Raw genomic sequence first — 14,590 nt, forward strand, 5'->3', positions numbered from 1 at the left:
TCCTTCCACACCTGGTACCTCCCCTATGACCTTCGCCCGACTGCCTTCGGGGTTATGGCTTCGGGGCTAAGCCAGCTTGTCGATCCGAGGTACCCTAGCCTCGAACCTCTGTGCTTGTCTGGAACACTGCATCATGTGGTGACATTTGATTGGCTATTGTTGTCTTAGTTCAAGCCTTCGCTTGGGAAAGGTGGGATCTCGGACGGTGGTTTTCTTAGCTACAGTATAACGTACCTCTTCGCAGATCTGCCTCTATGAGGAAGGCAACTCTTTGGTAGAAAATATCCGCAGACCTGATTTACCTTCTATAAGCTCGCCGTCAAATCGTTCTTGTGTTTTTTCATATCTCTCATCCCTCACGAGGCACAGCGATGGAATAATTACATCATAACTAACTAAACACACCTCGACAGTTTGGTAGCTTCTCGCCCAGCGTCGACCACGCCTGGACTCTTTTCCATCAAAACTCGGTTTCGGATTTAATGGGCCAAGACCAATCTTCTTCCTCAGTCGTGGTGTGGCGTTTTGCAACATCGAGCGGGGTAGTCAGCCTCACTTTCAACCCAAGGATGATTTCATGTCAGCTGGAAAGATTCTTACCAAAACACCTACTTCCACTCTAACACCATCATTCAGGTTTCATCCTATCAGCAATCAAGCCATCCAAATGCGTGACACGACTTACCTTGATTTCCGCCTCTACAAGGACCTGCAACATAAATCTCGGACCAAAAGCAGGATTGTATGCCTTGACTACCCCCACAACCAGCCATGGCAGGCAGAAGTAGAGCCGGTTTCAGCGTCGGAGTACGACCTTGTCCATCTCGTTAAAGCTATTGAGCCGTCTACTACACGAGTGCTCTTTGTTGAGAATGCCACCACTGCGATAGTCAACGTCCTGGGTCGATCTCTATATATTGATCCACTCTTCTTTGCTGACCATTTCCACACTCCTCCCCAAGACGCCCCGGACGCCTACGAAACCCCGCTCCATCCTTTACACTCAGCTCTGCCACCCCGTCTCACAACAAGAAGCCAAGCTCATGTTCACTACTATCACCCTGTAGCATTCAAAACCACGGATCGCTACGCCGGGGCGCCTCACACGTTGCAGACACGCTCCAACCATCCTCGAAATGTCCAGAGGCTGGCAGGTAGAGATATTGCTGTTGCTCATGGGTGCTGCTCCTTCATCGTCAAAGCCGTCGGGACTTCTAGAATCTGTGAGTAGCCATCTTCTTGTCCTGAAAGGCACTTAAGGCCTAACACAACAAGGCTTATTCCTAGTCGATCCCCCAATTTACTCCGTCCAGGAGCCGGGGACGAAAAGGTCATGGCAAGTCCAAGCTTTGCCCTGTGACTTCGGAGATTTCCCATCGCCGCCTTCATTTTCTTGTTTCTCCCAAGGCAAAGGAAAGGAGTGCCGAGATAGAACCTCAATGCTGGATAGCATTATCCAGTACCTTGGACAGCAACCTCCACCTGAGTTTCATGCCAGCTCACCGATACACCTCAATCCAGGATATTTTCTTATCCGCATTGTCCTTGCCGAGTGGGCCTTTTATACTTACCTCACATTTCGATACGTAAAGTACTACGACTATCTCATTCGCAACAATGTTGAGGAGTCGCTGCAGTGCGAAGATCTAATCGGCCTTCAACGCTGGCAACGGCATAACAAAGTCAGCCAATATCGACTGGTTGTGCTTGCCGAGGTCATTACCTCACATATGCCAGACGGAGGCGAGAAGGGCCCTTGGGAACTACTTCTCAAAGACACTAACTGGTTCCGGGAGCAACTGCATGACTACTGCCAGTCGCTCGACCGGACGTTCACGGTACTCGAGTCGATAATGAATCTATCAGAGTCACGACGTCCTATCGACCAGGCTGCCAACATAAAACGCTTGACCTATTTGGCCCTGGTTTTTTTACCCTTGAGTCTTGCGTCAACTCTTTTCGGCATGAACATATCTACTTGATATAAGGCAATGTGTGATACTTCATCGACTCTACCTAGGAAAGGCCCTGGGATATTAGGTTGATAATTTCCAATAAATTTTATGCTATTAGTAACTCCACCACCACAGCACTAACACTATCCTCACTTCTGAGCCCTGTTCTCCATCTCTATACTTGTCAAATGCCGACTTTCCTCTCGTTCTGAAGCGATTTGTCTCGTCCCCCTATTCATCATCCCAAGCGCCACATCGTCAACCTCCTTCCCATCACTGATCCTCACGTATAACTTCCGTGCTGTCTGTTCCATACGCTCCATCGTGTCTGCGTTCTCCAAGACACCTCCTATCCGGTGGCCCTGACGGATCGTCGCCAGCGTGCTACTCCTAGCCAACGGCGTCAAGTCCGGGTCTCCAGCACTTCTTGCCGTGATGATCAACAAGACCAAAACACAGAAGAGCATCACCCCGTGAAGTGCTACCCAAGGCCACTGAATATCGTACAACACTTTTTCAGTGCCGACATTTCCCTCGAAACTTAGCTTCCCTTCGTACCGATCCTGATCTTGTCCTTCGACATTGTCGAGCCGAGGATTGGGATTTCTCCGCATCTCGTTGGTCATACTCGTCGCAAGGGCATCAAATCTCCTCGTAATGTTCGTACTCGTCCAGGTCCACAAACCTCCAATGCCCGGTGGTTCAGCTTCCACGGTGAGTTCCTTGCCGTTGGGGCCATGAGAGACTCCGTTGAACCCAACAGCGCCTTTTCCCAATTTGTCTTGGGTGCTCTTCCGGATCTCGGTGGTGTTTGTCCAGTTTGCCAGTAAAAGGTCCTGCATGTGGTGGCTCAGCGCCATCACCGTGTCCGATGAGACGCTCATTGGTTCAGTGGACAGATTGCCTGGCCCTTTGAGTTTAAGATCTGTGTAAGAGGCAGCCGAGTACCAGAGATTAAACTCCAAGCTGTCGGTCTCATCATCTGGTGGCGTGTTTATCTTTGTTAGTTCGTCGTTGTCGAGTCGTTCCCATGACTCGGGGTCACGTATCCAACCATCTGCCTCGGTAATGTTCTCAAAGAGTTGATTTCCCTCAACCTCAGAGTCGACCATCTTGATACAGTAGTAAAGAGAGCATTCTTCAGCCTTCATGGGAATATTTGGCCAGTAGAGCCCCTTGTCCAAATCTCCATCTGACGTCGTGTCAAGGGATGAGTAGTTGAGATACTTGACGTCTGGGTAGATGAAGCTCATGGACCAGATCAATGTGTCGATATTCTTCATAGAGTTTGTCTTGTTTGGGTTGCCAGTGCCGAAAGAGGTCAGAGCATATCTTTTGTCGGAGTAAATCCCCAGCGGCTGCTCATTCTGGCAACGGTTCCACAGATAGTCGTGAAGTGGGCACCCGTCAACATTGGTGATGAAGTGGCCATTGGGCAAAGCAAAAGCGGTCGCGTTGACACTCTTCGTGCCGTAGCTCACGTCATGTATAGTGAGGAGAGTCTCCCCAAAGCCGTCGACACGCTTCAGTTTGGAGCTAAGATCCTCGCATCTATGGCAAACACCAAGCGTAGCGAACTGGTCCCAGGTACAGTTGCTCGTCGGGCATTGGACAAGTGCCTCTTGCGCAGCCTCCCAAGGCGATCGAGAAAATCCGTTCAAGATTGATGCCTGCATCGATAGAGGTAGTTGGGTTGTCCGATAGGTAACGTTCCCAACTTGAACGTTCAACGAGCTTCCCACTTCGTAAACGCTTGTCCGAGATGCGAGAGCGGATAGGCCCGGCTCTCCAAAGGCTTTCGGGGCAAACACAACGCTTTGCTGAAGTTGTACTAACTGCTGTGCCAGAGGATCGAGAATGATGGCTAGGAGGGTCAAGATGGCGCCAAACTGGACCGCTAAGCTATGAGTCGCAGGGAAGGTCAGTTCGTATACATATATCTAGCCGTTTGAAAAACTCACGCGCCCCTGGTGCCAAGAAGCACCTTGATACTACCCAGCGGACCACGAGTAGCCGAGTCGATGCGATCAAAATCGACAAGCAAACGTGGTCCCCTGGCAAAAAGGATCCACTTCCACTGAGCTATGCATTCGGCAATGACAAAGACCAGACTTGTCTTAATCGCCAATGATAAAATCGAGACAACGGCGTTCAGGGTGATACTATTCCAGGTGAAGGGAGCTTTGCCGTCAAATTTGGAGAGAAGCACCACCATGGCGACAAGAGACGCGCTGGAGCCCAGAACTGCCAACAGCTCCGAGCCCCAGGCCCTCCAGGATATGAGTTTGAAGATTTGCAACATAGGGAACGAACCATGAGTAGGACAGTATGTGATTTCGGAGATTTCCTAAAAATTGCAAGAAGTTGCCAAGAGATCAAATATCAATGTTTTATGGTTGTCGGAGACTTTCCTGGACACTTTTCCAGTCAGCCAAGGGTGGCTAAGCTCGGACTCGGACTCCAATGAAGGAAGGATGAAGGATGCTAAACCCTGTCAAAGTGCGCCCCGATCTAACCTATTGGTGCTTAGGACCGTTACATGTCCTATAAATAAGCTTCAAGGTGTTTCACCATTGCTCGCATTGGTGCAGATCATATCACGGGCATTGGTGATGCTCACATGGCTGCTGTTTAAATAGCTGGGAGGGCTGCCATGATCTCAGCCCTAATTCCTCCATGAACCTTGTGCTCCTAATAAGCATCAATCTGACCAACTTAAAAAACAATTGGGTATCCTAGTGGGAGTGCTCTCTACATTGTAAGTCTGGGATTGTTGAACTAGGGCGGTGGCAAGGTCGAAACGAAATTGACGGTCCATCTCCACAAAGATGAAGGGTGCTTATGACTATGTCAAATGGGGCCCCGAATTCAAATTACTTAGGCAGTCTGAGGGATATTTCATGTGTTCTATGTTATAGTTGAAGACTGGCCCTCGATGGGATAATTGAGCCAGAAGCCCTTCACAAATATTATGTCCTTCCATCCCAGCTTACCCTAGACACTGATGATTTCTCCATGTCACCAATGGCGTCTTCAAAAGGCCATCAGTCACAACAACAAATTAAATAATTATCAATGAACAATAGTTCTTATTTTATTCCGCTATGAGTATTATCCAGGTATTCTCGCCTCTACTCCTTCGGTGTACTCTCTAGGTATCTTCTTCTCTGTATCACCTTCTACCCCCTGCCTCTACTTGAACGAATGCCAGCTAATTACTAGCATAATGATTATACGCTCCCGGCATTCTATTCATGTCAGACATAGAGCCCATTGGCGAGTTCAACGGTCTATAGACTTGGGCTTGCTGCTGCATCGGTGTGAAAGAGCGTTGAGACTGAAGGTGATACTGAATGGGCAGAGATTGTGTATAACTCTGTCGGTTATACTGAAGGGGTGGAGATTGTGTATAACTCTGTCGATTATACTGAAGAGGCGGAGATTGCGTATAACTCTGTCGATTATATTGAACTGGCGTCAATGATGCAGTTGAGCGGCGCTTATACTGGATTGGTGGTGATGGCACCGTTTCGGTAACTTGATGGACTCTTTCGCTGGTAGACTGCAAAGGGATGCTTGTCGAGTCGTCGTAGTTGTCAAAGATCTCGGGACCCTTGGGGGGCAGGATCACACGCCCCGGATGAAAGACGTTGAAGAGCGCCGTAGTAATACACATCAGCGCAGCATCAAAGACGTAGATGTATATTTCGGTCGATTGGAGCGGCCCGTTCGAGCCCGTGATATACTCTACAATGCGGAAAATCGATCGAACCATGATTAAACCGCTCGCTATGTAGAGCACGAGGATGAGTCGCTTCCACGGAGTCGTGACAGACAGGCTCTTCTTGGTCGGGTTCTTGTTGATGCGACGGTGGAAGACATGGAGGACGGTGATGAAGAATGCGAAGAAGTAGAGCTGAACTGCGAGGCCGAAAATGATGATGTTCTGGCCTGTCTTCTGATCTCCGGCGGTTTTGGCCTGGGACAACATGCCACCACCTAGGCATGTTTAGCACGATGATTATGAATAGAAACAAAGCAATTAAATACCTCCCGATTGTGCCAGGAACGAAAGAACGTCGCCGATTACAAACACCTTTGTCAAGTTCTGGATCGGTACCAACGAGTAAAAGTCGGCGTCAAGGAACACGATGAGCCGTCCTAGCGTCATGTAGATGGATGCTGCTAGCATCGTCGGACCGAGTAGTAGTAAAAGACTCTGCATCGCGTAGGGCATGACGGCCCAGTCGGGAGTTTGCTTCGCGGATATCGCACGTCCGGCATAACCGATTGCTTCGACTTTGGTGGCGGGGTTAGCTTGTCAGTTGGGGTCAAGTACTTGGGCCACTGACAGACGCATCCAATAAAGAACGGGATGAAGAAGAAGGTCTTGGACCGACCGAGCTGGAAAAGGTGGCTGAGTGCGGAGACGGAAAAGAGAGCTATAAAGATGACCGCGAGGATAAACGAAGGATCGTAGTGGTAAAGCTTGAATTCTGTCATGGTCGAGGTGCTGATTACAAGATTAAAAGAAAGAGGGAAGCAACGAGCGACAGGGGTACAGATGATTAAGAATTGGCATTCAGGTAAGAAGATGCCAAGGTTAAATATTAAAGACCTTGGAGTGGGTGCCAGCGTAGGGCTGTAGAGGATCAAGCACGAGAGTACCGATGCACCATCTCTCGTACTTGAATCCCTCTATACGGCCAGACACGTCCTATTATTAACTACCAGATGCCGGCTCACCCGGATATCTCAAGCATTCCCCTTTGCAAGCTGAGGAATTTGCACGAGAAGGACGAAAGCCCGGAGTTTTGAGCCAACTTACATCCGAGCTCAGATCGATGGATCCACCCGTAAAAAATACGGGTGGGTCGCTGCAAGTTGGGGCCTGTTTAGGCTGCCTCAAATACGGGTCGAGTTCCCCTTTTATCCTTTCCCATGCATGTCTCATCAACCCTCCGAGCCATCCGCCTGGAAACCGAAACCGAAACCGAAACATCTATCAAATCGGAAGGCCCCATGAGTTGACTGATCTGATTTTTTTGTTATCAATGACGAGGCCATCAGCCACAATAACAAAGAAAACAACCGGGGTGTTCTAAGGTCCAGTCATGCAACGCTGCAGACACAAAAAGTCTCGAAAGGGCTGCTTCGAGTGCAAGCGACGACACATCCGGGTTCGTTCCCTTCCATATAATCTTTTGATACATCTTTTTTACACAAGCTAGTGTGATGAGGGAAGACCTATCTGCGCAAATTGCATTAGTGCCCGGCGGAAATGCGAGTACCGCAAACCCAACGCGTCGGTAGGTGACGTTTCCCTTGCCAGGCATGCCAAGAGCGGCCAACGCGCTCGCTTGTGACTCTTGTGTCTTTGCAGCTAACAATTGGATCCTAGGACCAGGATGTTCCATCAAGGCTCCCCCCACTGACCGCCCTGGGCCTCAGTCCCGGGGCTGGTGTGGCCAACCTCAACATGCATCACCTGGAGCTTCTGGTTCACTTCTCCTTCGCCATCTACGTTCCAGAACTTGAAGAAGACCATGATGCGACCAAGCTGGTTTTAGAAGCAGCTCTCAATGCCGAGTACTTAATGCTGGAGGTGCTGGCATTATCAGCGCGGCACCTGTCGACAATCCGTCCAGACAAGCCAGCCTGGTATCTTGACCTGGCCTTTGAGTTGCAAACGAAGGCCATCCAACTATTCAACACGAATGCTGCTCAAGATGAATCTGTGCAAAAGCTTCTATTCTCGTCTATTCTTGGCCGCCACATTCTCGTCGATACGCTTGTCAGCCGCGATCTTGAGTTTGACCAGTTTCTCGACCGCTTCATACAAGGCATGCGCGTCCATCGTGGTACAAAGGCAGTAACGACGGCCTATGGGTGGGAGCCCCTTCTTAACTCCAAGATTGGCTCTCTGATAACAAAGGGCATCGATCCTCTCGGGTTCCACAACCCGATTTCCCTCCGCCCACACTTTGAGTCACTAATATCACAGGCGACTGGACTTGACGCAGATGGCAAGCTCGCCTGCGATAAAGCACTCCGGATGATAGAGGGCGCTTTAGATGACCTCGAGTCCCCGGAGAGAAAGACATTCGGCCTTCGGATGATATTCGTCTGGCCAATTTTACTACCAGAAGGATTTATCCGCCTTCTAGAGCATCGTGCTCCTGAAGCGATCGCCATACTGGGTCGCTATGCTATTTTGTTAAAAGCTGGAAGAACGCTCTGGCAGATAAAGGACGCAGGAGAATATCTGTTCAATCTAGTTCTTGTATTCCTGGGTCATGGTTGGGAAATGTGGTTGTGAAGGGGTATATCGGTGATGGATGATGAAAGTACACCTCTGCCGAGTCCTGACTGCGACTGGCAGAATTGGCCTAATGGTCAACTACCGGTAGAAATGCTTTCCCTGAATGGTTTGGAAGGAGGTAGACGGAGGGGAATGTGCAAGCTTACTTGACGTGTCATAACCCGAGCTGGGCTACTATAGAGAAAGGGCAAGCCCATAGACTGTAATATTGGGAGATGGAATACCGAGGATTGCTGTCCACAGGTACTTGATGCCAGGGCCGAGAGAGACGGTTCCTTAGTAATATGAAATGTGGGAGCTGAAATGGAGTGCGATATTTTCAACTCAGCCCCGCAGGAGCTGACACTTTGACACTCAGCAACGATATCTCAGATCCAAGAACTCAACTCACAGAAAATGGATCCAAATTCTCACGGAATTTACCATGGCTTAGAATTCGAGCTGATGCTGCGATTCCCCCGAGATATGACGAAGCCTTATACTTTCAGCGTGAACGCACCAACTACCTGGCCACCCATGGCTCTCCCAGAGGGTCTTGAAGATTGGGAGCACAAGAGCGATGATGAAATTGCCAATCACGTCCTGGTTCATACTGACTCACTAGGCTTCCAAGCAAGATCTCTTTACTTTCGAGTGCTTCGCGCGTGGCTTCTGAAATGCGACGACTATCATGACGAGTGCTGGTTGCGACAGTCTGGCCGCAGATTCTGGCCGACTAGAGCCATCTATGTTGGGGATTACCCCAATTTGAGGCTTGTCGAGGAACCGAATGAGGATAGAGACTATATTGTGCTCTCGCACCGCTGGGGCAAACCGACGGTCGAAGAATGGAACCGCTTCTGTACCACACCTCAGAATTGTCACCCTCGATTGGACGGGTTCCTTTTCGATGACCTGCCCAAGACGTTTCAGGACGCCATTGTGGTAACGCGAGAACTCGGAAAACAATACCTCTGGATCGATGCCCTCTGCATCATTCAAGGGCCCGAGGGCGATTGGGAAAGCGAGGCCGGGAGGATGGAACACGTCTTTGCCAATGCCTACTGCACCATAGCCGCAAACTCGGCCGGAGGGTGGAAGGACGGCTTCTTACAGTCAGGCCTCTGGGATCAAATCGATCCAGAAAGCATGGATTGCCACTGTTCGTTCGAGTTAGAAGTTAGTGAAGCCCCATTGATGCAGAGAGCCTGGGTTCTCCAGGAACGGGTGCTGTCACGACGAATCATCCATTTCACCGCAGGGGCCTCGTGTGGAGGACAGGGGCATACATATCGGGAATGTGGCGATGGAATCCGCTGTCAGCAGTTCTCAACGCTGATACGGTGAGTTTTCAACGTGCATTCCAAACTGACCATGATGCCGATTGTTGACATACCTCTAGGCCTATCTGCAAATACATATTTACTCTTGATCCCTACTTCCCAGCGCGGCTAACAGACGCAGCATATTATCGCGCCCTTGAGTTTATCCAGAAGCTCTTTCAGGAATACTCACGAGCCGGGCTTACATACGAGTCGGACAGAGATACCGCAATATTAAGCCTACTTAATCGCATCGGTCATGAACTGGACACAGAAGTGCGATATGGCATTATCCGCTGCTTCCTAGGTAGTCTTCTCCTGTGGAAGCGAAGTGGGAAAGAACTGACGCCCCCAATTAACTTTGGGCCACGGGCCGTGCCTTCATGGTCTTGGATGGCGTATGACGGAAGCATCGAGTTCATCATCATGTTTGATTACGAGATGAGAATCCCTCGCGACGCAGACCTTGGATTCACTCCAGATGGCAAAGGGCTGAACATCAGAGTCAGGCAATTTGAAAACTGCCAGCTGGGTGAAAATGAGGGATGCAAAAGTATGCTGTTTACGCTGGAACTAAAAAGATTGGGTCGCTATGGTTTGACATGGAGGACCAGATCGGGTTCAAGCACTGTGTCGTCGTTGGGGCTGGTGATACGAGACCCGACGAGAAGACGCTCTACGTCCTAGTGGTCCAGAAGGAGTCAGGCGGAGAGGGATACAAGAGGTTGGGAGCTGGTGCTTTGGCTGATGGATATGCTTTGGTTGATGGTTATGTGTCCATGAAGAGCGAGCCTGGACGACTTGTGTGATGGTTCTCGAATGATTTAAAGAGATTGTCATCGGCAGGAGTTCGGATTAACTAGTTACCCGCTTACCTGGCGAGTCCACTACCCTCGTAAACTATACCTCTTTTGGATGTTTACGATTGACCCGTTTCGGGTTCTCAACACGACAGAATACAGGTGCCTGGAAACTAATTTGCGGATAGGCAACAGAATTTGACCGATTTACTGTGATATAAAGCTGTTGTCTGCGGTATGCTACACTTCTCTCAGCTGAATATTCTATGTCATCCTCCTCACGTCTTCACCAAATCCCCAATATGACCTCCAAAGCGAAATCCATCAACGTGTTCGCACGATGGCGACCGCTCGTATCGGATGAGGCCAGGTCGGGCGAAATGCAACACAGCAAGCAGCCGGACTCTAAGGGTCTCTTCTCAGTCTCTATCAGGCCTCAAGCATCGTCCAAAGACCGTCCATGGACTAGCCCCTCGGCCTTCAACACCATCTTTGGCCCTGAGGACCACAACTCCGAAGTATACGATCCCGTTGTGGTGCCCAATGTCTCCAAGGTCCTTGCTGGTGAAACTTGCAGCTTCTTCGCGTATGGCCATTCGGGAAGTGGCAAGACGCATACCATCCTCGGATACGATTTTGAGCACAGCCGAGAGCTTGGGTTGTGTCTTGCTGCTGCCAAGCAGCTTTTCGGAGAAATCGAGCGCCTCCAGATGGAAAATGAAGGACAGCAGCTGGGTATTGGCTTCAGCTTGTTTGAACTGCGGCAGAAATCAGCCTTTGACCTTCTGAATAACAGGTCAGAGTGCCATGTCAGACAAGGACCCGACGGAAAAGTCCATATCCGTGGAGAAACCGAGGTTCTAGAAGGAGGCAAAGTTCGAGTTCAACCCATTGTTCAGCGACCATGCTGGAAATTCGAGACCTTTCAGAAAGAGCTTATCCACGCCCTTGGCCAGCGTGCGACAGGATCATCGAGCGTGCACGACCAGAGTTCAAGAGCCCACGCCGTGCTGGAGCTCGAGATCGTCAGTCAGCCCTTGATTGATGCGAGACAAGCTTTGGTCGATCGTCAGTCTGAGCTTGTGCCCGTTGGAAAACGCGCCATAGACATCAGTATCGAAGAGGACATGAAGAGTATCATCCAGACGGAGGACGGAGGGTGGGCACCCAACCCCGACTACCAGAAGGATGAAGCTCGCATCAAAGAAGTTGAGGACGAAAAGGCCCTTTTCGAGGGTCGTGTTACGGCCGCTGAAGAGAAAGTTCAAGCGATTCTCAAATCCAGCCCTGCTCCGCGCTTGGGTGCAAAGATGGTGTTTGTCGACCTCGCTGGCGCCGAATACTCGGAAGACAATGCCGCTCGAATGCGAACCTTGAAGCAGAGTCCCCAAGAGCGTCAAGAAGGTCGACAGATCAACAGTGATCTGTTGGCATTGAAGGAGGTGATGAGGGCCTGGTCCAAGGGTTCTAACAGAATACCATTCAGATCGTCGACTTTGACCATGGTGCTGCGGGAGCATTTTATTGCCACGGGAAGCTCTACCATTATTGTCACGCTTTCGCCGGCGCAGGATCAGTACGCGGCGACTCTCAACTCGTTGAGATATGCAAGCTTGGTTGGAGCTGCTGGTGTTTGAGGCTGTCAGGCTATTGTTACACGTCAAGGGAGGTTATTGTAACTGTTATCTAGTTAAGCGGGCTGTGTTTGAAGAACAAGAGTGAAGCTCATTGAAGATGTCATGTCATCGTATCCTTGATTGTGTCTAGTAGATGGGTAGTTGCGAAAAGCCTCGACCCTGTTCCTAGCAATTCATAGGTGTGCCGACCGCGGCCCGTGTCGGAGCCGACTCGGCAGTCGTGTTCCTTGAATCGTTTCAGGGTTACCAATAGTTTCAAGACCTATGCTTGTAGCTCAAGAAGATGTGCAACCAAGGTAGTTAGAAAAGTACCATCAGATTGCGTTATTCTGCCGGGCCGGGTGGCGGTGCGAACAACTCCCTCCCACCTCGCTCGTGGTTTGGTCTGACCTTTTCTGGCGCCTAACCAGGCACTCACGTCATAGACTCAAACCTGCCTCCCGAGATAACGTTAAAATGAAGAATTAGAAGCGGAGAACAATCGACAGTGGAGGGATTAACGTATCTTTCGATTGTTAAATCCGACCGAGACTTGCTGACAAACCACAAGGTGACTGATCCCAACTCATTGGCCTATTTAGCACTGAACAGACCCATGGAAGGCATCTATCTCATCAAACCAAACGCACGAGCGATAACAATGCCTCACAACATTCTTCTAACTGGCGCTTCCGGCTATCTCGGAGGAGATCTCCTCGCGGGGCTCTCTGACGCCAATTTGCCACCATATGGAACACTTTACGCTCTCGTTCGCACCCCAGAGCAAGCCAAGGCTGTAGAGCAGCATGGCGCAAAACCGTTGATCTTTGACGTCAAAGATGAGGCTTCTGTTCGTGATGCAGTTCTAGAGAACGAAATCACCGTCGTTTTCTTCTTGATTGACGCTACCTCTGCTGTCTCTCAGGAGCTATTCATCAAGGCTCTTGGCGAAATGAAAAAGAAGACTGGCTCTGACGTTCACTTCTTGCATGTGAGTAGAATATTGTTTGTTGGAGAGATAAGGGACTGAGCTGGATCAATAGACCTCTGGTGCCAAGCTGTTCTCGAGTCACGCCGGCGCTCCTACAGATGGCGCACTGCGTGATGATGACGCAGAACTGTATGACATCCAGGCGACGCAACGCGCAAATGTTGACGCGTTCAAACCAGTGAGTCGTGGATCCCTGTTCCTTTCTGTCCGCTATACTGATTGACCTGTAGGTGATTGGAGTCAACAAGAAAATTATTGACCTGGCCGAAGCCAACCAAGTTCGCAGCTACATATTCGTACCCTGCATAGTGTGTACGTGATTCTCTTCTCATCTTCTAGGACCAGGACCTAACTTTCAATATCCAGACGGCAAAGGCCGAGGTTTTGGTAATCCTATCTCCATCCAGATCGTGGCTATTGTAAAGGCAGCCAAGGCAACGCGGCGAGTCTATCGAACGGATCGAGGGCAACCTGTATGAGTTCACCAACTTGAACCCCGTGGCTGAGCTAATCTGGACAATTAGACTTGGCCTGTGTCCTATGTGGTTGACAATACTAACCTATATATCGAGATTCTCCGCGGAATTCTGGAGAACAAGGATATTGGTTACGGGAAGGAAGGATATTACCTCGCATCATCGGGGAGTGTCGCTTGGGACGACATCTACTCTCGATTTGCAAAGGCCCTCGCTAAGAGAGGCCTTGTTGATGATGACGCAATCCAAGATGCGGACGATGAAGCTTTGGGCGGCATGGCTACCGCTCTTAACTGCTCTAGGGATTTTGTTGCCGTGCAGCTTGGGGGAAAGTGAGTCGTGATCTTTCATTGCAATGAGAGTAACGACCAAACTGACACGCCTAATCCAGGTGCACGTTTACTGCCGCTCATGGAAATAAGATTGGCTGGCAAGCTCAGTATAAGCCAGAGCATATCCTAGAAACCGCGGAGGACGAGGTGGACTGGATCTTGCAGCATCTGAAAGAATGAGTTGGTGTCCATGAAGCGGGTTGTTAGCCTCGGTGTTAGGTCAATCTAGTATGTATCGTCTCACAAAAAAGACTACACTAACACTTCCATAAAGCACTTACTAGACATTTTGTGGTATCTATCATGAAACAAATAATGTTGAAATTTACAGGTACGATGTTCCTCCAGGTGATGTCCCATACCCTCCTCCCACCGACGTTCCCAACGCTCCTCCACTCGGTCCACCATACACGCCTCCATACACACCTCCCGAAACGCCACCATTAGGCCCTCCATTTACGCCCGAATAAACTCCTCCATGGATACCACCATACAACCCTCCACCTGACCCATCTCCCCCTGATGGCGAAGATGCGTACCCGCCTGGGGCGTAGCCTGGGCCAAGTCGGCCATCAGATGAAGGCCTGGGACTGGCGTCGGCTCTGAATTTGCTGCTGCTTAGACGTGCAGTGGCTTCGGCTGTTCTCCGGCCCGTGGGCTCGACTGGTGATGGCTGTGGTTCAATCTCTTCTTTGCCGTCTTTTTGTTTTCTTGAGAAAAAGTTTGGGAGACACATTTTGTTGTGATTTAGAGTTTAGTGTCGCATGCGCGTTTGCTATCACGCGTTTGGTCTTGGT

At 50.0% G+C, this 14,590-nt stretch overlaps 8 protein-coding genes across 8 annotated transcripts; 5 read left to right on the top strand and 3 right to left on the bottom strand.

The window, feature by feature from the left end:
- Positions 1-667: 667 nt before the first annotated feature.
- Positions 668-1,982, top strand: NECHADRAFT_54193 (uncharacterized protein; the record flags this gene model as incomplete). The annotated part of the gene is made up of 2 exons (XM_003047178.1): positions 668-1,223; positions 1,276-1,982. The coding sequence occupies 2 exons, from the start codon at positions 668-670 to the stop codon at positions 1,980-1,982; spliced, it is 1,263 nt and encodes a 420-aa protein (XP_003047224.1).
- Positions 1,983-2,104: 122 nt separating this feature from the next.
- NECHADRAFT_87668 (uncharacterized protein) lies at positions 2,105-4,257 on the bottom strand (the record flags this gene model as incomplete). Its single annotated transcript, XM_003047365.1, has 2 exons — positions 2,105-3,857; positions 3,917-4,257. The coding sequence occupies 2 exons, from the start codon at positions 4,255-4,257 to the stop codon at positions 2,105-2,107; spliced, it is 2,094 nt and encodes a 697-aa protein (XP_003047411.1).
- A 1,323-nt stretch (positions 4,258-5,580) lies between these two features.
- On the bottom strand, positions 5,581-6,452 carry NECHADRAFT_7715 (uncharacterized protein; the record flags this gene model as incomplete). The annotated part of the gene is made up of 3 exons (XM_003047366.1): positions 5,581-5,954; positions 6,006-6,254; positions 6,308-6,452. Coding segments are annotated over 3 exons (768 nt in total), but the record flags the coding sequence as incomplete, so codon positions are not given.
- Positions 6,453-7,428: 976 nt separating this feature from the next.
- On the top strand, positions 7,429-8,274 carry NECHADRAFT_53993 (uncharacterized protein; the record flags this gene model as incomplete). Its single annotated transcript, XM_003047179.1, has 1 exon — positions 7,429-8,274. A coding segment is annotated over one exon (846 nt), but the record flags the coding sequence as incomplete, so codon positions are not given.
- Positions 8,275-8,673: 399 nt separating this feature from the next.
- NECHADRAFT_87671 (uncharacterized protein) lies at positions 8,674-10,387 on the top strand (the record flags this gene model as incomplete). The annotated part of the gene is made up of 3 exons (XM_003047180.1): positions 8,674-9,599; positions 9,659-10,082; positions 10,160-10,387. 3 exons carry the CDS (start codon positions 8,674-8,676, stop codon positions 10,385-10,387), a joined length of 1,578 nt encoding a protein of 525 aa, XP_003047226.1.
- Positions 10,388-10,680: 293 nt separating this feature from the next.
- On the top strand, positions 10,681-12,015 carry NECHADRAFT_54182 (uncharacterized protein; the record flags this gene model as incomplete). The annotated part of the gene is made up of 1 exon (XM_003047181.1): positions 10,681-12,015. One exon carries the CDS (start codon positions 10,681-10,683, stop codon positions 12,013-12,015), a length of 1,335 nt encoding a protein of 444 aa, XP_003047227.1.
- A 640-nt stretch (positions 12,016-12,655) lies between these two features.
- On the top strand, positions 12,656-13,973 carry NECHADRAFT_97774 (uncharacterized protein; the record flags this gene model as incomplete). The annotated part of the gene is made up of 6 exons (XM_003047182.1): positions 12,656-12,985; positions 13,038-13,163; positions 13,216-13,297; positions 13,352-13,458; positions 13,510-13,793; positions 13,853-13,973. 6 exons carry the CDS (start codon positions 12,656-12,658, stop codon positions 13,971-13,973), a joined length of 1,050 nt encoding a protein of 349 aa, XP_003047228.1.
- A 145-nt stretch (positions 13,974-14,118) lies between these two features.
- On the bottom strand, positions 14,119-14,529 carry NECHADRAFT_87674 (uncharacterized protein; the record flags this gene model as incomplete). The annotated part of the gene is made up of 1 exon (XM_003047367.1): positions 14,119-14,529. The coding sequence occupies one exon, from the start codon at positions 14,527-14,529 to the stop codon at positions 14,119-14,121; it is 411 nt and encodes a 136-aa protein (XP_003047413.1).
- Positions 14,530-14,590: the final 61 nt, after the last annotated feature.

Source organism: Fusarium vanettenii (assembly GCF_000151355.1).
Source record: "Fusarium vanettenii 77-13-4 chromosome 12 genomic scaffold NECHAsca_15_chr12_5_0, whole genome shotgun sequence".
In the NCBI taxonomy this organism is placed as follows: domain Eukaryota; kingdom Fungi; phylum Ascomycota; class Sordariomycetes; order Hypocreales; family Nectriaceae; genus Fusarium; species Fusarium vanettenii.